Consider the following 26,701-nt stretch of genomic DNA (forward strand, 5'->3'; position numbering starts at 1 on the left):
GCTGCTGGCTTTTCGTCTGCGCGCCGCCTCCTCCTCCTCCCGCTCCTCCTCGTCGTCGTCCTCCATGGGCAATCTTCTGAGCGGGGTCAGCCCCCGGGAGCCCGCCACCGTGGAGGACTGCGACTCCACCTGGCAGACCGACTCCGAGCCCGAGCCCGACCCCGAGCCCGGCGGGAGCGGCGGGCCCGGGCCGGGCCAGGGAGCCGAGCCCCAGCCCGACCCCGCCGGCCCGCCAGCCGACCCCGCCGGCCCACGCCAGGGAGACGCCGAAGCCGAGGGCCGGGACCAGGTGGGCCGGGGGCCGGGGGGAGGAGGAGGAGGAGAAGGAGGAGGAGGAGGAGGAGGCTCGGTCGCAGCGAGGGGGAAGGGGAAGAGAGCCCAGCCCGCTGCTTGCCGCCGGCAGCCTCCAGCTTGCAGCCTCCAGCCCTCTGCTTGCAGCTTGCAGCCTGCAGCTTGCAGCCTGCAGCCTCCAGCTTGCAGCCTCCAGCTCTCTGCTTGCAGCTTGCAGCCTCCAGCTTGCAGCCTGCTGCCTTGTTTTCTTCTGTTTTGCTTCGCTTTCCCCCGTGTAGACTGGGAGCCCGTCACTGGACAGGGATGGTCTCTCTCTGTTGCCCAATTGCCCCTTCCCAGCGCTTAGTCCAGTGCTCTGCACATGGCAAGCGCTCAATAAATACTAATGAATGAATGAATGCAGCCTCCAATCTGCAGCCTCCAGTCTGCCACCTCCAGCCCAGCTGCCGGCCCAGGGAGGGGGCTTTCGCCCTCATGGTGGCCCCCGCCCATCTGGTCTTTCTTGCTTTCCTTTCGGGCCCGATGGCGGGGCCAGTTTCCCCCTCCCCTGGCTAGCTGGGGGGGGGGGAGCCCGGCCGGGCCGTGGCACCAGAGCCTTCCCTGCGGCTGCCCAGCCTGGCTGCACTGGGGGCCTAAGGGGATGGGGTGGGTGCTGCTGGGGGGCAGGGGGGGGTGTGTCTGTGTCTTCTCTGCTGTTGTGATATTGGCCTATAGAGAAGAGGGAACAGAGTGGTATATGAACCTGGGGTTGGCAGGGTGTGTGTGTCTGTGTCTCTGTATCTCTGGGGGTATAGAGAAGAGGGAACAGAGTGGGAGATGAGCCCGGGGAGGTCAGGGGGTGTTTGTCTGTGCTTCTCTGGGGGTATGATATTGGCCTGTAGAGAAGAGGGAACAGAGTGGGAGATGAGCCCGGGGAGGTCAAGGGGGTGTTTGTGTCTGTGCTTCTCTGGGGGTATGATATTGGCCTGTCGAGAAGAGGGAACACAGTGGAATATGAGCCCCGGGTGGGCAGGGGGTCTTTGTCTATGTCTTTGCTTCTCTGAGGGTGTGATATTGGCCTATAGAGAAGAGGGAACAGAGTGGGATATGGGCTCTGGATGGGCCGGGTGTGTGTGTCTGTGTATCTCTGGGGGTATGATATTGGCCTGTAGAGAAGAGGGAACAGAGTGGGATATGAGCCCGGGATGGGCAGGAGGTCTGTGTCTGTGTATCTCTGGGCGTGTGATATTGGCCTACAGAAAAGAGGGAACAGAGTGGGAGATGAGCCCGGGGTTGGCAGGGGGTGTGTGTCTGTGTCTGTCTCTGGGGGTATGATAGTGGCCTGTAGAGAAGAGGGAACAGAGTGGGATATGAGCCCGGGGTGGGCAGGGGGTGTGTGTCTGTGTCTGTCTCTGGGGGTATGATATTGGCCTGTAGAGAAGAGGGAACAGAGTGGGATATGAGCCCGGGGAGGGTAGGGTGTGTATGTGTGTCTGTGCTTCTCTGGGGATATGATATTGACCTGTAGAGAAGAGGGAACACAGTGGGATATGAGCCCGAGGTGGGCAGGGGGTCTGTGTCTGTGTATATCTGGGAGTGTGATATTAGCCTACAGAGAAGAGGGAACAGAGTGGGATATAGACCTTGGGTGGGCAGGGGCTGTGTGTGTGTCTGTCTGTATATCTCTGGGGGTATGATATTGCCCTATAGAGAAGAGGGAACAGAGTGGGATATGAGCCCGGAGTGGGCAGGGGCTCTTTGTGTCTGTGCTTCTCTGAGGGTGTAAGATTGGGCTGTAGAGAAGAGGGAACAGAGTGGGATATGAGCCCGGGGTGGGCGGGGGGTGTGTGTGTCTATGTCTGTGCTTCTTTGAGGGTATGATATTGGCCTAGAGAGAAGAGGGAACACAGTGGGATATGAGCCCCAGGTGGGCAGGGGGTCTGTGTCTGTGCTTCTCTGGGGGTGTGATATCGGCCTATAGAAAAGAGGGAACAGAGTGGGATATGAGCCCCAGGTGGGCAGGGGGTGTGTGTCTGTGACTGTGTATCTCTGGGAGTATGATATTGGCCTAAGGGGAAGAGGGAACAGTGGGATATAAGCCCGGGCTGGTCAGGGGCTGTGTGTGTCTGTGCTTCTTTGGGGGTGTGATATTGGCCTAGAGAGAAGAGGGAACGGAGTGGGATGTGAGCCCGGTGTGGGCAGCGATTGCCTCTATTTGTTGCTGAATTGTACCTCCCAAGCGCTTAGTACAGCGCTCTGCACACCCTAAGCTCTCATTAAATACGATTGAATGAATGTCCTCGTCAGGCACAAGGGACAAGCTGCTAATTCTGTACCCTCCCAAGCGCTTAGTACTATGTGCTTAGCGCTCAATAAATAGGATTAACTAAATTAGGGCGCTGATGTTCATAGTTGGGTGCTTATCTCACCCAGTCTTCCAATTTATATGCAACTGTCAGTGGGTCGGTGTTCTGCGCCCCCTTCCACCCTTCTCCCCTTCCAAGCAGGTGGCAAGACTGTAATAATAATAATGATGGCATTAAGCTGAATGTGTCTGTTTAGTGTTATAGCATACTCTCCTAAGCGCCTAGTACAGCGCTGTGCACACAGTAAGCGCTCAGTAAATACCATTGATTAACTCTGTTATAGGAGGCAAGGTAATGACAAGGTTATGGGCAGGGAATGTGTCTGTCTATTGTTTTAAATTTAGTCTTCCAAGCTCCTAGTAAATCACTCTGCACAGAGTAAGCGCTTAATAAATTCACTGACTGTGTTAATAGGAGACACTGCAAGGTGTGCAGCCGGAGGGACAGGCCCTCTGCAAGCCAAAGCTTTACTATCTGTGGCGGTGAAGTTTTTGTATGTATACTCTCCCAAGCATTTTAGTACAGTGCTCTGCACATAGTAAGCACTCAATAACTACGATTGATCGATGTCTATCAACCTAGATTCGGTGCTTTTCCCCTTACACAAGCTGAGAGCTTGGCCTAGTGGATAGAGCACAGGCCTGGGAGTCAGAAGGACCTGGGTTCCAATTCTGGCTCCGCCACTTGCCTGCTGTGTGACCTTGGGGAAGTCACTTCACTTCCCTGGGACTCGGTTACCTCATCTTTGAAATGGGGCTTAAGGTAGCGAGCCCCATCTGGGGCAGGGATTGTGTCCAACCCAATTATCCTGCTATCTTGTTACCCTGGCACAGAGTAAGTACTTAACAATTACCACTATTATTATGATTAGTAGTAGTATAATATTACCTTAGGGTCACTTGAGGGTGGTGGATCAACTCCCTACATTGCTGAGGGCCTTAGGAACACCAGGAGGTTCTTGGCTTTTGCCCTCCCTCTGGCTATGTCTGCTCCCAGGGTAATGAAGCCCTCCCATTTGCCCTAAGGTAGCCTGATTGTCTCTTTCTCTGCCCCATTTCATAATTTCACAAGCACTTCTTCCTGATATTTCCTAGACTTTTCACCAGAGCCATGACTGGACTTTAAAGTACCCTGGCCTGGTTCTGTCACTCTTGAAAATTAAAAGAGAGAGCCCTTAGGGAAAAGGGGAGAGAGTGGACAAAAGCGGTCCCAGAATAAGCCTCTCCCCATACTGCCAACGTTTCATCCCATCTGCTGCTGCACCACTCACTGCTGAGAGGTTAGCAGGGTTGGTGCTGGCATCTATGTGATGATGCCCATCCCTCTCCCTGTAAGGGCCCCTTTGCCTCAAGCTAATATCTGTCTCCTTGAAAACTGCTACTGTGCTGATACAAGCACTTATCCTATCCCACCTTGATTACCGCATCAGTCTCCTTGCTGACCTTCCTGCCTCTTATCCCTCTCCACTCCGATTCAGTCTATATTTTCCCACTTCTCAAGAACCTCCAGGGGTGCCCATCCAACCCTGTATCAAACTGAAACTCCTTACCATGGGCTTTAAAGTACTTAACCAGCTCACCTCCTACTTTACTTCTCTGATTTTCTACTGCAACCCAGCCCGCACACTTTGGCCTCTAATGTCACTCTCGTCTATCTTGCCCCTTGCCCACATTCTGCCTGCCTCTGGTCGGGAACTCCCTCCCCCTTCATATCTGAAGGACTGTCACTTTCCCCACCTTAAGTCTTATTAAAAGCACACCTCCTCCAAGAGGCCTTCCCCGAATAAACCCCCATTTCCTCCTCTCCCACTGCCTTCCTCATCACCTTTGCATTAAGATGTGCTCCTTTAATTTACCTCACCCTCAGTCCCACAGGACTTATGTCCATATCTATAATTTATTTGTTTATTTTATTGTCTTTCCCTCTCTAGACTGTAAATTCATTGTGGGCAGAGAAAGTGTCGACCAACTCTGTTACATTGTACTCTCCCAAATGTTCACTACAGTGCCCTGCATGCAGTGCCCGCTCAGTAAATACAATTGATTAAGCACTCAGTAAATACTGTTGATTGACTGTAATGGGTTCTAGTAGAAATATGGCCACCTCAGTGGACAGAACTCTCCGCTCCCCAGTTTGCCCTAGTACTAAGGAACTGCGATATGTTGGCAGGTTGTTTGAGAGAGTTAGGCCATTATTTTTTTCCCAATGATCATTTGCAACCTTCTAGAAACCTGCAATAAGGCAGGATGTTGGAGAGAGGGTGAGGCATGAAAGGCAGAAGTGATTGTAGCTGCCCCACCTGCTTCACATGTTGCTCTTGATTTTCCTGTCCCACAACAACCCAGAAAGAAAAGGGTTTTTTTTCCCCTGCTGCCTGGGTCTTTGTAAGTTATTAACCTTCAGAAGAGGTTTGAGGCATTCTTTGATGGGGAGAAGATAGAAAATGCTTACTGCTGAGATCCTGTAAAAATAGCCTTTTAAAAAAACCCAAAACAAGGAAGAGTTAGGTACAAAAAAGAAGACAAATTATTTTATAATACAACCAGCCAAAACCCCAGGGAATAGGTCTGTTATACTGTTTTAATGTATTCTCCCAAGTGTTCTGCCCACAGTAAATGCTCAATAAATACGTTTGACTGACGGACCTTGCCTGGTATCTTCTCCTTTTGCGTCTGCCTTTCTCTTCCTGCCTCTTCCCATTTCTGAGGCAGTTCCTGCCCTCACTCCTACCCTCTCCAAAGTCAGATGCCTTCTCCCCAGGTACTACCTCTGTCTGAAACCGTCGGGATGATGATAATAATAGTATTTGTTAAGCACTTACTGTGAGTTGAGCCCTGTTCTTCATGCTGGGGTAGACACAAACTAATCAGGTCGGACACAGTCCCTGTCCCTCGTCTGTAGGGAGAGGGCAAGTATTGAATTGCCATTTTACAGCTGAGTAAACTGAGGCCCAGAGAAGTGAAGTGACTTATCCAGGTTCACACAGCCTACAACAGGCAGAGCTGGGATTAAAACCCAGGTTCTTTGGCTTCCGGTCCTGGACTCTGTCCACTGTGCCATGCTGTTTCCCAAGATGAGGTCTGGTAGCCATGGTCGGCTAAAAACTTGATGCCATTGGCTCCTCTCAGGCTCCAGGGTTGGGGTGGGCAACATCAGTCTGCCCTTCTCCAAAAGCTGTAGGGGTAAAGCTTCTTCTGGCTTTGTCCCTGAGGTGCAGTCACCTCTGTCACCCCTGTGGAGTTGCCACCCCTGGTAAAAACCCAAATCTAAAGTTTGGTTCTCCTATATAACACAGTAATGGCAGAATAATCGTTTCATATAAAACATTAAGGAAGATTTAGTGTTCACAGTAATATTTATGTAATTTAAGCACTGGGTAGAATCACAATACTTCAAGAAAGTGGAAGATATTTGGGGAAAGAATACAATCACAAAGCAAGTAGAACTGATAACTTCTGCAAAAATGCCATCAAAGTAGTCTTTAATAATATAGTTGTCTTTCGTCTTTCAGAGTGTAATTCCAGTAAGAAGGCATACAGTTATAATATGTGTATTGAGATCATAGGTTTTAAGACGTGCAATAAAATGTTCATTTTAGAATATGTGATAGGAATAGGAATTTTATCAATAATAAGTGACTCGTCCAAGATCACACAGCGGATGTGGTGGAGCCGGGGTTAGAACCCATTACATTTTGACTTTCAGGCCTGTGATCTGTCCACTGCACCATGCTGCTTCTCATAGCATTTTGCTGAGGCTATCAAGAAACATCTCTAATTGTAAATTCTTTTCCTGTGGTTTGATTATCCCAATTAATTTTTATGTACTATGTTCTGTATTATATTACATAATAGATAATTATTCATGACTTCATGTACTTAATCTTATGAATAGATACAGCTCCCACAGCTATTTATGGCTGTGGAAGGTCCCACTTTGGGTCATAAATATTATGTAACTCATGAACATAGAGATATTTCAGATTTAATAATTTTAAAATTTACATTTTGATTTAAATTTACATCTGGTATTTCAATTAAGATTCAGTCTTGAGAGAAAACCTGTACATCGTAGACATATTGTATAATTGATGGCTACTGCTATTAAGCATTTTTGTCACTTGTTAATTTTTCTGCCATTACATTTTGCTTATGAATTTTATGCAGTTTATATTAGCAAAAAGTACATTCTACAAAGGCATATAGAATCCCAAATCTGGAAAGTAGAGCATCATAAACGTTATTCAATTGATATGTGTAATGCTCATGTTATTTCTCATAAAGGAAAATTTTAGGAAGAGTTAAATGCTTTAAAATGATGTTAATTATTTGAAACTTCTCCTGGAAAATGTTCAGGAAAACAAGCCTCATTATCCTTGCTGTTATTCATGTATTTTATAGCAATATATTCCTTTAATACATAAACTTTTACTTGTTTCAGAGTGATGATGCCAATGAATCCACAGCCAAACCAAAGAGAAGTTTTTATGCTGCAAGGGACTTATACAAATACCGACATCAATATCCAGTAAGACATTCAGTTTTTTTTAAGGAGTCCTTTGTGTTTAATATAAAGTTATAATTTAAGCAACAGGTGAATTGCTGAATATTTGTGTGTGGGTCTGTGTATAATACACACACATATATAGGCATTGATTTATTTATTTTTGTTTTTTTAGCAGAACTTTAAAGATCTTCGATATCAAAATGACTTGAGCAACCTCCGTTTTTATAAGAATAAAATTCCTTTTAAACCAGATGGTAAGTAGCTATAATAAAAAATAGGTTTTAAAAGCCATAGAAATATACCCGTGTAGAGAGTATACTTTATACATACATTGATTAGATAAGTATAAATATATGAATCAATGGATGCTAGCCTAATTAGGACTCCCAAGAGCCCTAATAGATATAGCAAGTGCTGCCAGTACAGTTGAGGTTGCTTCCATACTTATCCTCCCCCTACAGCTGGGAATCAGGGGCTTGGGATCACAATCACCATGCTAAATCAATCAGCCATATTTAGAGAAGCAGCGTGGCTCAGTGGAAAGAGCGCGGGCTTTGGAGTCAGGGCTCATGAGTTCGAATCCCAGCTCTGCCACTTGTCGGCTGTGTGACTGTGGGCAAGTCACTTAACTTCTCTGTGCCTCAGTTCCCTCATCTGTAAAAGGGGGATTAAGACTGTGAGCCTCACGTGGGACAACCTGATTCCCCTATGTCTACCCCAGCGCTTAGAACAGTGCTCGGCACATAGTAAGCGCTTAACAAATACCAACATTATTATCAAGTGCTTCCTGTGTACAGAGCACTGTACTACTTGGAAGAGTACAATGCAACAGAATATTAAAACATAAATAAATCCTATTTTATGTCATACTTCGATTCCCCCTCCTCAAATCTCTAGTGGTTGCCTCTGTATCATACAAAAACTCCTCACTTTTGGCTTTAAAGCTCCTCATCACCTTGTCCCCTTCTACCTCACCTCCCTTCTCTCCTACATCACAGCCTGCACACTCCACTCCACTGGTGCTAACTTTCTCACTGTGCTTCGTTCTTGCCTGTCTCACCACCAACCCCCTGCCCCACATTCTACTTCTGTCCTGGAATGCCCTCCCTCCTCACATCCGCCAAACTAACTCTCTTTCCCCCTTCAAGGCCCTACTGAGAGCTCACCTCCTCCAAGAGGCCTTCCCAGACTAAGCCCCATTTCCCTCAGCTCCCCTTCCCACCTCACCTCACCGTCGACTCGCTCCCTTAGCTCTTCCCTCCCTGCCCCACAGCACTTATATATATATGTATATATATATATATATATATATATAATTCTCTGTATTTATATTGATGCCTGTTTACTTGTATGGATGTCTGTCTACCCCCCTTTAGACTGTAAGCCCATTGTGGGCAGGGGTTGTCTCTCTCTCTAATGCTGAATTGTAATTTCCAAATGCTTAGTATAGTGCTCTGCACACAGTAAGTGCTCAATAAATGCGATTGAATGAATGAATGAATCTCCTCTAGACTGGAAGCTCATTGTGGAAAGATAATGTCTCTACTGGACTCTGTTACCTTGTACTCTCTAAAGGGCTCAGTACAGTGCTCTGTACACAGTAAGTGCTCAATAAATTTGATTGATATCCTGCTTAGACCATAATCTTGAGCTAAGCCCCATGTGGAACAGGAACTTCCAATCTGATACTATAATTGTTATATCACTAACCAATCCATCATATCTATTGAGTGCTGCAGAGCATTGAATTAAGTGCTTCGTAGACTGCAGTGTAAGAGAGATGGTAGACATGCTCCCTGCTCACAATGAGCTTACGGTCTAGAGTGGGAGACAGTCATCAATGTAAATAAATTACAGGTATTAGGGAGGGGTGATTAAAGGGTGCAAATCCAAGTGCAGCAGAAGGGAGTGGGAGAAGAGGAAATGAAGGCTTAATCAGGAAAGGTCTCTTGGAGGAGATGTGTCTCAATAAGGCTTTGAAGGTGGAGGGAGTGATCATCTGTTGGTTATAAAGAGGGAGGACATTCCAGACTAGAGGCAGGATATGGGCGATAAGGTGGAGGGAGAGATGGATGAGATCAAGGTATAGTGAGTAGGTTGGTATTAGAGGAGCAAAGTGTGTGGTCAGGGTTGTAGTAGGAAAGCAGTGAGGTAAGGTAGGAGTGAGCTGACAGCACTTTAAAGCAAATGGTCAGTTTTTGTGGGATACGGAAGTGGATGGACAACCATTGCAGGTTTTTGAGGAATGGGGAAATGTGGACTGAATGCTTTTGTAGAAAAATCATCTGGGCAGTATGGACACAGATTGGGGAGAGACAGGAGGTAGGGAGGACAGCATGGAAGCTGTTACAGTAATTAAGGCAGGATAGGATAAGTGCTTGGATTAGCATGGTAGCAGTTTGAGTGGAATGGAAGGGCAGATTTCTGTGATTTTGTAAAGGTTGCATCGGTTACTATGGTATTCTGTACACAGTTAGTGCTCAATAAATGCAATTGATTTAGTGACTGAATGTTTGGGTTGAAAGAGAGATGTCAAGGATACGGCCAAGGTTATGGGCTTGTGAGACAGGAAAGATGTTGGTGCTGTCTACAGTGATGAGAAAATCAGGGAAGGACAGGGTTTGGGTAGGAAGATAAGGAGTTTTGTTTTGGACGTGTTACGTTTGAGATGTTGGTAGGACATCTAATTAGAGATCACCTGAAAGTAAGAGGAAATGCAGGGTTGCAGAGAAGGAGAGAGCAAAGCCAGAGGTGTAGATTTAAGAATCGTCTGCATAAAGATGATAAATGAAGCCATGGGAATGAATCAGTTCTCAGAGGGAGTGGGTATAGATGGAGAATAAAAGCAGACCCAGAACTATACCTTGAGGAATTCCGAGAGTTAGGGATTGGGGATCAGGGGAGGAGCCCATGAAAGAGACTGAGAATGAGTGGTCAGAGATATAGGAGGACCAGGAGAGGAGTGTGTCAATATAGCTAAGGTTAGCTAACGTTTCCAGGGGAAGGGGGTGGTCGACAGTGTCATAGATAGCTGAGGTCAGGGAGTATTATGACGGAATAGAGGCTGTTGGGTTTGGCAAGACGGAGATCATTTGTGACCTTTGAGAAGGTGGTTTCTGTGGAGTGAAGGGAGCGGAAGCCCAAGTGGAGGGGGTCAGGAGAAAGTTGAAGTAGAGAAGCTGGAGACTTGATTAAGGAATGTGGGGAGGAATGGTAGGAGGGAGATGGGACAACTATTCTTTCCTGCTTAAAAGCCAGACAATTACTCTTTCCAACTTCAAAGTCTTATTGAAGGCACATCTCCAAGAGGCCTTCCCTGACTAAGCCCTCCTTTTCTCTTCTCCCACCCCCTTCTACGTCACCCTGACTTGCTCCCTTCATTCATCTCCCCTCCTAGCCCCACAGCACTTATGTACATATCTGTAATTTATTAATGTCCGTCTCCCCCTCTTGAGTGTAAGCTCACTGTGAGTAGGGAATTTGTCCGAGAATTGTTAAATTGTACTCTCCCAAGCACTTAGTACAGTGCTCTGCACACAATAGGCATTTGATAAATGCAGTTGACTGACTGGATAATAACTGGATCAGAACCACAGGGACAAGGGAGGGGTTTATTTTAGGGTTTGGGAGACATGATCAAGTTTGAAACAGTGGGGGAAAAGCCATTGGAGAGCGAAGAGTTGAAGATGGCTGTTAGGGAGGGAAGGGGGCAAGTGCTTTGATAAGGCATGAAGGAATGGGGTCGGACGCACAAGTAGATGGGATAGATTTTGAGAGAAGGCAGGAGGTCTCCTCTTGATGTACTGCTGGGAAAGATGGGTGAGTTGAAGAGGGGACAGGAGGAGAGAAGGACTGGAAAGGAGCAGGGGAAATTCTAGGGAGTTTACACTTGATGTTTTCACTTTTCTCAATAAAGAATGTGGCTAGGTCATTAGGGGCAAGAGAGTGGGGAGGCAGCGGGACAGGGAGTTCGAGGAGGAAGTTAAACATCGGGTATAATTGGTGAGGGCAATGAGCATGGGAATCGATAAAGATAGAATAATAATTTTCCTGGGCAGTGTTAAAGTATGCAAAGATGAATTTGAGGTGGACGAGGTCAGCCTGATATCTGGATTTCTGCCAGCAGTGCTCTGTGGTTCATGCACAGGAGTGAATGAAGCTGACTGTGGAGGTGATCACTCTCTCCCAGACGCAATTAGATAGCCTCTGGGACTTTTGAGTTGGTGAAGAAAAGATGCAGTAGACATCATAGTGATAGATACTGTCTTTGAACCCCTGAACAGGATGCAGACAGAGACTTTCAGAGGGCTGCGTGCCCTTCCATCACGGGTGGATTAGGGCTGATGGAGTATCCGCCCCAAATATTCAGCTTGTTGGGGAGGTACAAGAATTTGCAAGTCCATCCCCATAGGCCTGAGCTGTATTTCCTATTCCTGTCTGGGGAAACCACATTGAATCCCCAGAAGGACGATCCACAAATGCTGGGACTTTGCCAGCCAACTAAAACTGTCTTCATTCACACAAAATGGGCAGCAGGAAGTGTCCTCTGGATGACTTGACCATCTCTAGACTGTAAGTTCCTTGTGGGTTGGAAATGGATTCTTCTCGCAAGCTCTTAGGACAGTGCTCTGCATACAATAAGCATTCATTCAGTCATATTTATTGAGAGCTTACTGTGTGAAGAGCACTGTACTAAGTGCTTAATAATAATTATGGTATTTAAGCGCTTACTATGTTACTACTGTTCTAAGTGCTGGGGTAGATACAAGGTAAGCTTGTTGTCCCTTGTGGGGCTCACAATCTTAATCCCCATTTTACAAATGAGGTAACTGAGGCACAGAGAAGCTAAGTGACTGGCCCAAAGTCACACAGCTGACAAGTGGCGGAGCTGGGATTAGAACCCATGACCTCTGACTCCCAAGCTCATGTTCTTTCCACCAAACCACTCAAATTCCATTGATTGTGGATTAATTGATCATCTTCCAGCCCTATTTAGTTAGCAGGCAATCACAGCCTTTGTTTTCAGCTGAAGTGACTGAAGATGAAGTTTGAGTCACGTTCCCTAATGTTCAGTTGGGGCGATAGCTAAAGGATATTTCCAACCTTCACAGTTCTTCTGCACATACAGGCATCCTTAAAGGGAAGTAGCTGAATTACATTCATTAATCTTTTTTGTAAAAATGGGAAATAAAACCATGAAAAAATTCAAACAATGAAGTCGGTCTGGCTCAAGCCTGAATTTTTAGTATTCTTAAAGGAAATTGCTATATTGATTGCCGTGAACATTCATTCTTATAAGTGAATACTGAAATTCCTTTTCATGTTAGAGTATAGTGGCATCCATATTTTCAGTCAGTGGGGATTAGACAATTTTTACCTTAGGATTAAAGATGTTATCCTGATAATAGAAACTTTAGTTTATTTGTTGGCGTATCAATGGGATCTGAGGTTTTAGCCACCATAACATCTAATAATTTTCCAAATATGAGCTACTTGGATTGGAAAGATGGTTTTTAAAGTATTAAAATACTTGGAATGCAGATATTTTACTTGAATAGTATGTTGCAATGATGGAAGTCATACATACTGATCTAGTGCCTAATTAACCCTATAAATAAAAAAAGTGTATTGGACTCAATCAGCTTGCATATTTACTATGTAAATAGAAATTATTTTTAAAGTTTACCATTCTAATACATGATGCTAAGTATCTAACCCTATATTTAGCTCTTTTAAATTTGACTTGATATATTTTTGAAAGATATGGTGTGAACAAGTTTGTTAACTACAACTATATCTGTTCTTTAGGTGTTTACATTGAAGAAGTCCTAAATAAATGGAAAGGCGACTATGAAAAGCTAGAGCATAATCACACGTACATCCAATGGTAAGTTATTAAAACACTGATCTTTTAAATACATATTTCCCAGAAGGTATTAATATAGAACTTCATTTTCTTTAACAGGCTTTTTCCACTGAGAGAACAAGGTTTGAACTTTTATGCTAAAGAACTAACTACATATGAAATTGAGGTAATATAAATAGCAGTTTAATTTGGACATAAATATATATAAATGGCTGGTTGAAAAAGGGGGCTTTTTTGGTATTTTAATTCATGCCACGGAACCATCTTAGCTGAAAATTTTTCCTCCACTAGGAATTCAAAAAAACAAAAGAAGCCATTAGAAGATTCCTCTTGGCTTATAAAATGATGTTGGAATTTTTTGGAATAAAACTGATTGACAAAACTGGAAATGTGACACGTGCTGCTAACTGGCAAGAAAGATTTCAGCATCTGAATGAGTAAGTAAATGAATCTGTTAGAAACCTGGGAATTGCTGCTATGTCGCTCCAGCTGTGTCCCCTCTGAGGGAGAGCAGACATTTCAGAGCCATAAAGACAGAAGCTATATCCAGAAATTAATAATCAGAGATAGTTTAGTGGTAATTTTATTTCAATCCCACTCATCCTGAAAATGTGGCCTGTATTTCTATAAATCTGGCAGCCAGCAGGAAAGAATGACTTGACTATGAATGCAAATGTGTATGTATATGTAAAAAGGAAAAAAAAAGTTGTACTTGATCTTCAGTATAACAAAAGTTTGGGTTTTGGGTTTGTTTTTTTAAAACCAACCGCAAAATTTTAGAATTCAGTCGATTTCCATCTATTTGAATCAGGTTGACAATTTTTAAAATGTAGACTGTAAAACCATTAATAACAAGAGATTGTGGTTTGTTACAGAATATGAATTCCTCTGATTTTTTTATTTATAATTGTCTGAGGGTGCACATCTGATGCATTTCAGAACAATAACCATAGAGCATTTGAGCACATTTTAATTATATGAATTAGGGCAATAATAAAAAATAACCATTAGAAACAACCTTGGTAGTTTTCTTTATCAAAACATTCCAAAATTTGGAGAATAAGTAAATTAAGGTCTTTGTATCTTTTACAAAGTTAATCTTGCTTTGAAATGTGAAATTTAAAGAAAACCTTTTCCTTCTCTATAATTACATAATCAACTCCATTTATATGGCATAAGCAAGTGAAACTTAGTTGATGAGGACATGGAACAGGAAAGGGAACAGAGAAAACTAAGTAATAGCAATAATATAATGTAAGCTATAACTAAAAAGTAGTTTAAGAATAGATCTCACAGTTAGCGTTCAGATGCAGAGGGACAAGAGCCTTCCTATTTATTCATACACCTGGATATAGCCCTCAGGAAAATCCTAGGGGAGATTATTAATTCCCTTTAAAATCCTTCTTTACTAAAATTTTTACTGCTTCACAAGCTTGTTGCAAAGTGTAAGGATCTCATTAGATGTTCCCAGTGTGACCTAATCAAGAAACCCTAGACAAAGCAGGCTGTTGGATTTATATAGCACTTTAGTTCACACTCCCGCCGAGGTTTAGCATTACATTTACCAGCAGGTAGGCCAGATAGCCCTACTTATAGCTTTTTATGTAGAAGAGTCATACAGAATATAGGACATGAATGGATTCTCAGTATATTTCTAAATCATTTTACCAGTGTCAGACTCAAGAATCAGGATGGTCACTTTGAAGTGAATTTGAAAATCAGAGATTTTAGAACTAAAATTTTCCTTGGCCTTAGTTTTTCAGTATTATTGCCAGACCATGTATCTTCAGGTGTAGAATTTTTTTTTGAAATAGAGCTAAAATTCTTTACAGTCACACATTATGGGTATTTTGTGACATATCACATTTGCAGATTCTTTAATAAGAGCTATGAGCACATTGAGAATATTTGAGTGAGAACTGTGAAGGAAGCATTCCTGAGAGTGGACAAAGTACTCCTTATATTGCTCTGGGGTTCCTGTTTTTAGTGTCATCATTCCCTTTCGTTTTCTCCCTCCTTCCAATTGCCATGTTCCAGAAATGAATGAGTGGCACAGATGTGGAAGCACCTGGCAACCTAGCAGAGGGACAGTTGAGAAGATATGCAGAAGGTCATCAAAATGGCTCACACCAAGTTTTAGGACTTGCCAGGACTAATAGCCTTCCTTGGTCTCTTACACTCTCCTCCCACCTTTTCCAAAAAAACCCCAAAACATTGAAATGCTTGTTAAAAACATGTCACTACTGCATTACTTAATGTGAATTTGAAGTATTTGTTTATTAAACAATATAGGTTGAAGGTGATCCAGTTTGGTCTGGGATGTAAAGTTGCTAGATTTGCAACATATTCCTATATTGGTATTGCTTGATTTTAATTTTTTTGTAAAGAAAATTATGGAGTTTTCTAGGGCCTAAGGACAGAGTAGTTTGCTGCTTTTTCAGAGATCCAGTAGCTTCTAGAAAAATTTGAGTCAGTTTTTTTTCAGGGCTGTCATATGAAGGAAACAGATGACTGAACAGGACCATGTCCTAATTTCTGTAATTCAAACAGATGACATGGGTCTTTTTCCTATATTTAATGAGGTGTCACTCACATTTGATTGCTGGCAATCCCAGTTATTGAATGATGCCCCACACTAGGAAAATGAAGGCGATAAAGTACTTGAAAAATACCTGAGATTTATTGAGAAGAGAGCCTGAACACCACCCTGAAGGACACCCATATTTAGAGGGTTGGAGGAAGAGGAAGAGCTGGGGGAAAGAGACTGGAAAGGGTCAGCCAGAGAGATGAGGGGAACCAGGACAGAATTGTCAGAAAAACCACAGTTAGATAGTGCCTCCAGGCTAAGGTGGTGGTCCACAGTGTCAAAGCCAGCCAGGAAGTTGAGGAGGATTAGAAAGGGGTAGAGTTTATAAGATTAGACAAAAGCAAATTCACTGATGACCTTGGAGAGGGATGACAACTCACTGATTTGTAGTTCAAGCATATTTACACATACCCCAGATTGTGCTCTTTCAGACTTGGATCTGTCTTCAAAGCCATCTTCATATGCTAAACTGAGTCCAGTGGTTGATTCCACTATACTCACTCTTGTGCTGAAGACTTTCCCATGTACAGTAACCTTAGACGAAGAAAGGCACTCTCTTTTTCCTGCTCAGTGGCACTCCACCAAATCAGTCCATACTAAGCACTTGGGACAAAACAGTACAGTAGAATCGATAGGCACATTTCCTGCCCCCAAAGAGCTTACAAGCCCCATGTTGCAGCCCATTGGTCCTGAGACTTGATGTTGCTGTCGATAATCTCGCACTGCTCTTGAGGAGCTGGTTAAGATCCTCAGCCTGACAGAAGGCTGACCAAAATGAAGTGCTGTTATGATGCAGTTTCCTCATCAGGAATGACAGTCGCCTTTGAATCCAAGGATTTAGGGGCTGAGAACCTGTGTGAAGGAATTGATTCTAGCACTAGTGGTTTGTGCTGCCCGACTTGCATTCTATTGCTCTTACCAGTCACTTTCCCCCTGGGGTATGGAGGAATATGAGTGAGTAGACAGCAGGAATGTGGTTATTATGTCTGGGACCAATTGACAGCCAAAGTGACTGCAGCAGACTTGTCTTGGGAGCAACTCTGATATTTGTCATCCACTTTAGAATTATTCAGGATTCCTGCTGGGCCTGTTCACAGTTGGAATGCCCTAGGTGGGTCTTTGATCATAAACGTTCTCGATGATGACGCATCCCCAGCAGGTATTCCTCTACTTAACTGTGGTATTTGTTCAGAGCTTTCATTCATTCAGCTGTATTTATTGAGCGCTTACTGTGTGCAAAGCACTGTACTAAGCACTGGAGTAGATAGAAGACATTCAGGACCCACAAGGGGTTCACAGTCTAAAGAGGAGGGAGAAGGAGCATTGACTCCCTATTTTGTAGATGATGGAGTTGAGGCACAGAGAAGTCGTGACTTGCCGAAAGTCACCCAGCAGGTACTTAGAGCTGGGATTGGAACCAGTTCCCTGACTCCCAGGCCCGTACTTTTTCCACTAGGCCCCAATTTGCAAAATCGGGATTAGAACCAAACCTCCTGATTCCCAGAGCCATGTTTTTAGTCCTGGACTAGCAGCCCTGTGTTGGTGCTATTCCACATTGCGAGGACAGAAATAGTTTCCTATCTGCCTCCTGAAATATAGCACTGTGGAAGAGTTCATTATTTTTTTCCCTCAGAAATTTGTATGGACCAAAATCTTGAAGACTGGCCCAACCCCATCCTGGAGAGGTCCAAATTCATGTGACTGAAGTTGATGTGAGCCCAAGTGTATGTAAACTCATGCTCTTACAAGATCCTCTTGAATCCAGCTTCATGTCTTTGGGCCGGAGTGGGCGGGGAGGGTTTATGCATATAAGAGGTGGTGCACATACTTCCATGAATGTGCCTTTAGGCTGCAGGGAATTTTAGCCCCCAAGGATGCACAGGGATCTCTGTGGAGGCACAATTTTTCACAGGCTGACCAGCTCCTAGTCTCTCTAATGGCAGGGCTTGGCCCATACGACCCTCTATTAAATTCAATAGTATTTATTGAGCGCTTACTATGTGCAGAGCACTGTACTAAGCGCTTGGGATGAACAAGTCGGCAACAGATAGAGACAGTCCCTGCCGTTTGACGGGCTTACAGTCTAATCGGGGGAGACGGACAGACAAGAACAATGGCAATAAACAGCGTCAAGGGGAAGAACATCTCGTAAAAACAATGGCAACTAAATAGAATCAAGGTGATGTACAATTCATTAACAAAATAGGGTAACGAAAATATATACAGTTGAGCGGACGAGTACAGTGCTGTGGGGATGGGTAGGGAGAGGTGGAGGAGCAGAGGGAAAAGGGGAAAATGAGGCTTTAGCTGCGGAGAGGTAAAGGGGGGATGGCAGAGGGAGTAGAGGGAGAAGAGGAGCTCAGTCTGGGAACGCCTCTTGGAGGAGGTGATTTTTAAGTAGGGTTTTGAAGAGGGAAAGAGAATCAGTTTAGCGGAGGTGAGGAGGGAGGGCGTTCCAGGACCGCGGGAGGACGTGACCCGGGGGTCGACGGCGGGATAGGCGAGACCGAGGGACGGTGAGGAGGTGGGCGGCAGAGGAGCGGAGCGTGCGGGGTGGGCGGTAGAAAGAGAGAAGGGAGGAGAGGTAGGAAGGGGCAAGGTGATGGAGAGCCTTGAAGCCTAGAGTGAGGAGTTTTTGTTTGGAGCGGAGGTCGATAGGCAACCACTGGAGTTGTTTAAGAAGGGGAGTGACATGCCCAGATCGTTTCTGCAGGAAGATGAGCTGGGCAGCGGAGTGAAGAATAGACCGGAGTGGGGCAAGAGAGGAGGAAGGGAGGTCAGAGAGAAGGCTGACACAGTAGTCTAGCCGGGATATAACGAGAGCCCGTAATAGTAAGGTAGCCGTTTGGGTGGAGAGGAAAGGGCGGATCTTGGCGATATTGTAGAGGTGAAACCGGCAGGTCTCGGTAACGGATAGGATGTGTGGGGTGAACGAGAGGGACGAGTCAAGGATGACACCGAGATTGCGGGCCTGAGGGACGGGAAGGATGGTCGTGCCATCCACGGTGATAGAGAAGTCTGGGAGAGGACCGGGTTTGGGAGGGAAGATGAGGAGCTCAGTCTTGCTCATGTTGAGTTTTAGGTGGCGGGCCGACATCCAGGTGGAGACGTCCCGGAGGCAGGAGGAGATGCGAGCCTGAAGGGAGGGGGAGAGGACAGGGGCGGAGATGTAGATCTGCGTGTCATCTGCGTAGAGATGGTAGTCAAAGCCGTGAGAGCGGATGAGTTCACCGAGGGAGTGAGTGTAAATGGAGAACAGAAGAGGGCCAAGAACTGACCCTTGAGGAACTCCAACAGTTAAAGGATGGGAGGGGGAGGAGGCTCCAGCAAAGGAGACCGAGAATGATCGGCCAGAGAGGTAAGAGGAGAACCAGGAGAGAACAGAGTCCGTGAAGCCAAGGTGAGATAAGGTATGGAGGAGGAGGGCATGGTCGACAGTGTCAAAGGCAGCAGAGAGGTCAAGGAAGAACAGAATGGAGTAGGAGCCATTGGATTTGGCAAGAAGGAGGTCATGGGTGACCTTAGAGAGAGCAGTCTCGGTAGAGTGGAGGGGACGGAAGCCAGATTGGAGGGGGTCTAGGAGAGAATGGGAGTTAAGGAATTCTAGGCATCGATTGTAGACGACTCGTTCTAGGATTTTGGAAAGGAAGGGTAGTAGGGAGATAGGACGATAACTGGAGGGGGAAGTGGGGTCAAGAGCGGGTTTTTTTAGGATGGGGGAGACGTGGGCATGTTTGAAGGCAGAGGGGAAGGAGCCCTTGGAGATTGAGTGGTTAAAAATAGAAGTTAAGGAAATCTCATCAGCAGAGGAATTCTCATGAAAATATATTTTACTCCCTATGAGTTTGGTTCACTAATGATTTTCTACACTTTTTCCCTTGCCAATTCAAGGGTTTTTTTTGACTTGCTGTTGTAGCAAGATCCGTGGGTATACTTCATATACATATTTGTAATTTATTTTATTTCTTCATTCATACTAATGTTTCTGTCCCCCTCTAGGCTGTAAGCTCATTGTGGGCAGGGAATGTGTCTTGTTTATTGTCATATTATACTCTCCCAAGTGCTTAGTACAGTACTTTGCACACAGTAAGCACTCAATAAATACAGTTGAATGGATGAATGAATGATGTGGTCTAGACATGTGGCTTCTTCAAGTAATCAAATTAGGTCCTCATCAGAGCATTCTGTCTTTTAAGGCTTTCTGGCTGTGGCTGACTTTTATTCTATCCCCAACCATCAATGATCTTTAACACTGCTCACTTAGAGGCCCCTGAGAGACCCCCTCAAAAATCAGGTCTCCAGACCTAAGCAGCAGGCCTGGAAAAGCCTCCATCCTTGATGGTCCTCAGACAAGATATATGGACTTTGTCCTTCATGAGGATATACTGCATTGCAAGGCACTGATTGGATTGAGACTGTAAATTAAAGTTCCCTGCTCATTTGCAAGCCGAGAACATCTGCCTAATCTTTTATTATGCTCTCCCGAACACCTAGTGCAGCACACATTAAGGGCTCAATAAAAGCCATTGATGATGATGATGATGATGTTGTGTTCTACTCATTCATTCCTTCAATCATATTTAAGCACTTACTGTTTTGCAGAGCACTCTACTAAGCATTTGGGAGAGAGCAATATAACAATAAACAGTGACATTCCCTGCCACAGTGAGCTCAGTCTAGCAGGGCAGTTCTAGCCAGCAGACGGGGGGCCCAGGCTCAGAGACATTCAGTCAATAGGAGGGAATGGAGAAAGACAGTAACACTTTGAAAAGGGAGAAAACACACTTCCTCAGAAACAGACATCTCCATCTCCTTTCCTGGGTTAGGCCAGTGAAAGGATGTGGAGGCTAAAGAAGTACTCTGAAGAGAGAAACTCAGAGACTGCAAAGAAGGAGAGCATTCCATATCTATGCAATGAAAGAGATATTTTACATCAGAGATTATAAAGTAGATTGTAAAGTTCTTGAGAGCAGGGATCGGGTCCATCTAACTGTTGTACTCACTCAAACACTCAGGATTGTGATGTGCACCCTATAGGCACTTAGCAAACACCATTGATTAATTAGCTGAGATTGGTAAACCATTATACTCTAACCATTCCAAGGTGTTCCCTTCTCAAAGTTATGGCATTTGTTTCATGGCTTAGTGCATCAAGTATCTGTCTGCTCAGAACACAAAAGCTGAATCTGTGAACTGTCTCCCTTAAGCTCACATTGTAAATGTGAGGAGCGCTTTGCCACAGAGCTCTATAGTGAACTTCTTTGCACGCCTCTCCATTGACTTTGAACATGTGGAAGTCAGGGAGAGTAATAAGCTTTTAAATTAGTAGTGTCCCAAGAAATTGAAAACTTCACTCAACTGGTAGATGGCAGAGTGCATAAAAATGATACTTTGTTCCATTTCTGTGGAAAGACTTTTCAGCTGACAAAATAAGGCGTCACTGATTGTGTTTCATTGCCAGTACCAGCACATTTCAGTGACAGATAATAGGCAGCCGGTCCAGACAGAACTCCCTTAGAATCAGTCATGAAAGCGTATATATATTTCAAGGGATGGCAGGATGTTTTTTTATAAAGCATCTTCCCTCATTTGGGTACATTGAATGCGTCGCTCTTAATATGTTTAGATTTATTTCATGAGTTTTTGCATGGTCCCTGTATTTCCAAGAGATAACATTGTATGTAAAACCTGATAGCCACTAGTAACTACTACTTGCTGAAGAATTTCTAGATTCCAAAGACTGACCTCTCCTCATGAAGGAAATAAAAATATTGTGAAACAAAATATTTCATTCATTCAATCATATTTATTGAGTGCTTACTGTTTGCAAAGCACTGTACCAAGCACTGGATTTGAGCTTTATTTAACTACTACCGCTATATACATAACTTCCAAATCTACCTCTTTAGCCCTGACCGCTCTCTTAACTTGCAATCCCACATTTCCTATTGCCTCCAGAAGTTCTCCACTTGGTTAATGCCATTCACGAATGATGGGAGAAAGATTTAGACACCCATATTTAAAAATTAGCTGTCTTGATTCTACTACTAACCTTATGACACTTCTTCCTTGTTCAGAGTACAAGTATGTTTTAGGAAAAGTTTGTCTTCCTGGAATTTGTACCTGGGATATTTGAGGGTGCATATTGTTATTGGTCTACACTGTTGTGATATACTGTGAAATGATCTGGTTTCTGAAGAGATACAAAGCAACAGGGTCCCCTCTAGACAGTAAGCTCTTTGTGGGCAGGGAATGTGTCTGTTCGTTGTTAAATTGCATTCTCCTAAGTGCTTAGTACAGTGTTTTGCACACAATGAGTGCTCAACAAATTCAATTGAATGAATTTGAATGAATTGTTACTGTACCAACACCTCAAACCTAAAATGGCTAAAACTAACTCATCTTAAGCTTTGTTGTATTGTACCCTCCCAAACCCTTAGTATAGTGCTCTGCACACAGTAAGTGCTCAATAAATTCCATTGTTGTTGATGATCTGCTCCTCCCCATAACTTTCCTATCTTAATGAATAATACCACCATCCTCCCTGTTCTAGAAGCCCACATCTTCCCTTGCTCTTCCTTCAACTCTCGCATTACTGCCAAATTTTTTGGTTCTTCCCTAACAACATCTTCCACATCCACCTCTCTCTTTCCACCAGTGCTGTTCCACCTTGGTATAAGCTTTAGTTATACTGCTCAGATGGTGAGCCCCCATGTGGGACAGGGATTGTGTCTGATAAGAGTATCTCCTATCCACCTCAGCACTTAGCACATAGTAAGGGCTTAATACTGTCGTTATCAGCCTCTTCACTAGTTTTCCAGCCTCTCCAATCTAGACCACATGCTGCTGCAGCCTGGTGTAGTGGATAGAGCAGGGCCCTGGGAATCAGAAGGTTATGGGTTCTAATACTGACTATGCCACTTGTCTGCAGTGTGACTTTGGGCAAGTCATTTCTCTTCTCTGGGCCTCAAATCACCTCCTTTGTAAAATGGGTTTGAGATTGTGAGCCCTTAGTGGGACAGAGACTGTGTGTCCAACCTGATTGGCTTCTATCCACCCCAGTGCTTGGTACAGTGCCGAGCAGATAGCAAGTGCTTAATAAATACCATTATCATTATGATTATCTTCCTGAAGCAATCTGTATACATCTTTCCACCTCACAAGACTTTCTACTGGCCTACCGCATTCCTCATTATCAAGCTAAAACTCACCATTGATTTCATGGCTCTCCAACAATTCATTAGCAATCTTTTGCAATTATGTTTGTTTATACCCACTCATCCCTCTCGGTCTCTCTCTCACACACACACTGGTATTTACACATATATACACACCCACTTATAGACACACATACTATATGTTTGTCTTCCCACTTGGAGTGTACCCTCCTTCGGGTTAGGTAACGATTCAGTTCCTTGCTTTGTATCTCCTAGTTGCTTAGTACCCACTGAGTACATTGTCAGAATTGCTTCAGTGTGTATGAAGCAACAATTTCCTTTCACTAAGTAGATATGACAAATAGGATACTTTAACTAAAAACTGAGAAAAGTCTAGTTCTGTTTATCCAAATAGCACTGAAACATAGTAAATATATGATTAACAGCTTGCCTATCTTGCCTCCAACTTCTCACCCACATCTTACCTGTGGCCTGGAATGCCCTCCCTCTTCATATCCAACAGACAATTACCTTCTGTCTTTCAAAGCCTCATTGAAGACTCATCTCCTCCAAGAGACCTTCCAGACTAAAATCTCCTTTCTTCTTCTCCAACTCCCTTCTGTGTTGCCCTGACTTGCTGTCTTTATTCATTCCCTCTCCCAGACCCACAGCACTTATGTACAGATCTGTAATTTATGTATAGTAATGTCTGTCTCCCCCTCTAGACTGTAAGCTAGTTGTGGGCAGGGAATGTGTCTATTGTTATATTGTACTGTCCCAAGAAGTTAAGTACAGTGCTCTGCACGCAGTAAGCACTCATCAAATGCAATTGACTGAGTACCTTAAAACATAAACAAAAGAGTCCAAAAATCACTTTTCCAAATGGGAAAATGTTAGATGAGGCAATTACACTACTTCTTGAAGAGTTTGGTTGTCATAGAAATGGAAATTTTGGCCTAAAGTCTTGTACTTAAAAATCACCTCCTCCAAGAGGCGTTCCCAGACTGAGCTCCTCTTCCCCCTCTACTCCCTCTGCCATCCCCCTTTACCTCTCCGCAGCTAAAGCCTCATTTTCCCCTTTTCCCTCTGCTCCTCCACCTCTCCCTTCCCATCCCCACAGCACTGTACTCGTCCGCTCAACTGTATATATTTTCATTACCCTATTTATTTTGTTAATGAATTGTACATCGCCTTGATTCTATTTAGTTGCCATTGTTTTTACGAGATGTTCTTCCCCTTGACTCTGTTTATTGCCATTGTTCTTGTCTGTCCGTCTCCCCCGATTAGACTGTAAGCCCGTCAAACGGCAGGGACTGTCTCTATCTGTTGCCGACTTGTTCATCCCAAGCGCTTAGTACAGTGCTCTGCACATAGTAAGCGCTCAATAAATACTATTGAATGAATGAATGAATACTGTACATCATTTTTGCTTCCAATAAATGTCCCATAATTTTATTTTAAATGGCATTCTAAGGCAGTGTACTACTACATTATCTCAAGTTTCCAAGTTTGTAATGTCATTTTTACCTAATTGAAGTTAATCCTCTCTTCCAGGTCCCAACACAACTATTTAAGAATCACTCGTATTCTGAAAAGCCTTGGTGAGCTCGGATATGAAAGTTTCAAATCACCACTTGTAAAATTCATTCTGCAAGAGGCTCTTGTAGAAAACACTATTCCTAATATTAAGCAAAGTGCTTTGGAATATTTTGTTTATACAATTAGAGACAGAAGAGAACGAAGAAAACTTCTCCGGTTTGCACAGAAGCATTATATTCCTTCAGAGCATTTTATCTGGGGACCTTCTAAAAAACAGAAATCCACAGGAAGCAAAGCAACCAAAACTCCAGTACCTCCTGCCGCTCCTCAAGATGGTCAAATTTCTACGCACAAAAAATCCAAGGATCCTAAGACTACACCCCTAACAGCTAATGAGAGTGGCAAGGCAGCTGAAGAAAAGGATCTGGAACTTAGAGAAAATGGAGAAGAAAACGATCAGGTTAGAGTGGAAACCATTTGTGGAGTCGCTGATCCGGAAAGTAACGAGAAAGGTAGCGAGACTGAAAGACCAGATGCTAAAATAGAAAAAACTATCAGTAATTCTTCAGATAAAAAGGAGAATATCTCTCTTTCTGAGAAAGGTGAGGACAGTGAAAATCAGGACCGAGAGTGTGAAAATGAAGGAGCTACAGGTACCGATTTCAGTGATGACGATACCAAGAACTCTTCCACTAGTTTGTCAGAAAATCAACAAACTAGTTTAGGCCAGGATAAATCTCCTGTTGATGATACCCCTCAAAATAATGATTAGGTCAAATCTAAAAATAAGAGTGATTATGTTGAATGAATTTTTAATTTGCTGGTTGAAATTTAAGATAAGAAGGCTTGAAATAGGGTCTGATAAATGAATGCCTTGAGGATCAATTTTCAAATTCAGGTTTAAAACACAATGCCTGAAAGCTTTAGAATATTTTAAGATAAATATTTGTGTGGTTTATGTAGAATTATTTTTACAGAATATAAAATATGTTATTTATTGGAAAAAATAAGAAAGGTTTATTCATTGAATTGTCTCTCGTCCTTTACTAAATTTCTAAAAAATAAAAATGAAAAAATTTGGTCTTCCTAGAATTTATTTAGAATATCACTGATCTATTTGAAAAGAATAGTTTGGAAACTTGCAGATTGAAATGTCAAAGACTTTATTATTTGAATTGTTTTAAAATCACTCCATCTTTATCATCTTTGAAAACTGTCAGTCTTCATCAGGATGAAATGCCATTTCCATCTAAGAGCAATGTCTTAAAACAGTTGTGCCAAGCTTAAAAATCTAACGTTGGAATTAGCACAGTGTACCAAAACATTTATGTGGAGGGCTCTAGATTTAAATAAAACCACCATATTTTTTGAATCTAAATACCTGTTATTAAACAGGTTCATGGAAATAAACATGATACTCAGTTCATGTGATTTTATTTGAACTAAGGCTTGACCTTGTATTCTTTGGAGATAATGTATATTTAGCTGAACTAAAGATTGTATTTTTCATGTTCTTTCAAATTAGGACTATTAAATTGGGAGGCATTTTAGTATCAGTGTAATCTGAATTTTTTCTAAATGAGGAGCCTTATAAAATTAAGAATTACTTTGCAAAAATGAAAAAAATCCAACTGATATATTTAAAAGCTATCTGGTTGTATTTAGAAAACAGAATAGCACTCACTAAAGAGAGGAAAAGGCTATTAGGTGAACCATTTGAAATGTTGAGATTCAAGGTGCTTGGTTTAACCTTTCTCATAGGTTTATTTGGTTAAAAAGAAATTCTGTTTTCTAATTTGTATGCTTGGTTTTCAGTAGAAATAACAGATGAAGATGCAAGTTTTTCAAAACATATACCAATTTGCTTTTAGCAAGTTTCATAAATTGTTATTTTTTATCTTTCATGTAGTAATTGAATGATCTCTCCCTTTTCATGTTTATAAGATAAAATGTTACATTGATGTTTATTGCTTTTTGTTCTTGACATTACCATTCTGCCCCTTCAGGCTCACTTTCTGTCCTTGGACATAATTATGGTATTTAGTCAATGCTGGAACATAAAGAAGAGTAGTGAAGTAGAGACCCCAACAGTGAAAAAACATGATGTGAGGAATATGAGACAGGACAAGTTTTAATCTAGCTTTCAGAAATCTTATTTTTAATTATTTTGTGGTTAAATGTAACTTGTCCCTAGAATCTAATAATATACTACATGTGCTTGCAGAAATGTGCCTCCTTTTGCATAGGTTTTGTAACATTAAAACCGGGGTGGGACCATAACGTGGGTCATATAAGACTTCAGGCCAGCAATAAAGGGAGAAGAATAAATAATAAATAAATCATACTTTTGCATGCTGCCAAGTACTGCTAAAATAGGCAGTAAATGAATTAATTCTCCCTTCTCCCCGCC

The 26,701-nt window shown here is 43.2% G+C and overlaps 1 protein-coding gene across 2 annotated transcripts; it reads left to right on the forward strand.

Moving 5' to 3' along the window:
• Positions 1-26,518, forward strand: OGFRL1 (opioid growth factor receptor like 1). Of its 2 annotated transcripts, none has more exons than XM_029074558.2 (7): positions 1-289; positions 7,077-7,163; positions 7,318-7,396; positions 12,951-13,029; positions 13,108-13,174; positions 13,300-13,445; positions 24,307-26,518. In XM_029074558.2, the coding sequence occupies exons 1-7, from the start codon at positions 65-67 to the stop codon at positions 25,061-25,063; spliced, it is 1,440 nt and encodes a 479-aa protein (XP_028930391.1). In that variant the 5' UTR covers positions 1-64; the 3' UTR covers positions 25,064-26,518. The 2 variants fall into 2 exon arrangements, with proteins under 2 accessions (XP_028930391.1, XP_028930384.1); XM_029074551.2 differs by having other exon boundaries at positions 2-289; positions 7,315-7,396.
• The last annotated feature ends 183 nt before the right edge of the window (positions 26,519-26,701 follow it).

The sequence above is a fragment of the Ornithorhynchus anatinus genome, chromosome 1 (genome assembly GCF_004115215.2).
Source record: "Ornithorhynchus anatinus isolate Pmale09 chromosome 1, mOrnAna1.pri.v4, whole genome shotgun sequence".
In the NCBI taxonomy this organism is placed as follows: domain Eukaryota; kingdom Metazoa; phylum Chordata; class Mammalia; order Monotremata; family Ornithorhynchidae; genus Ornithorhynchus; species Ornithorhynchus anatinus.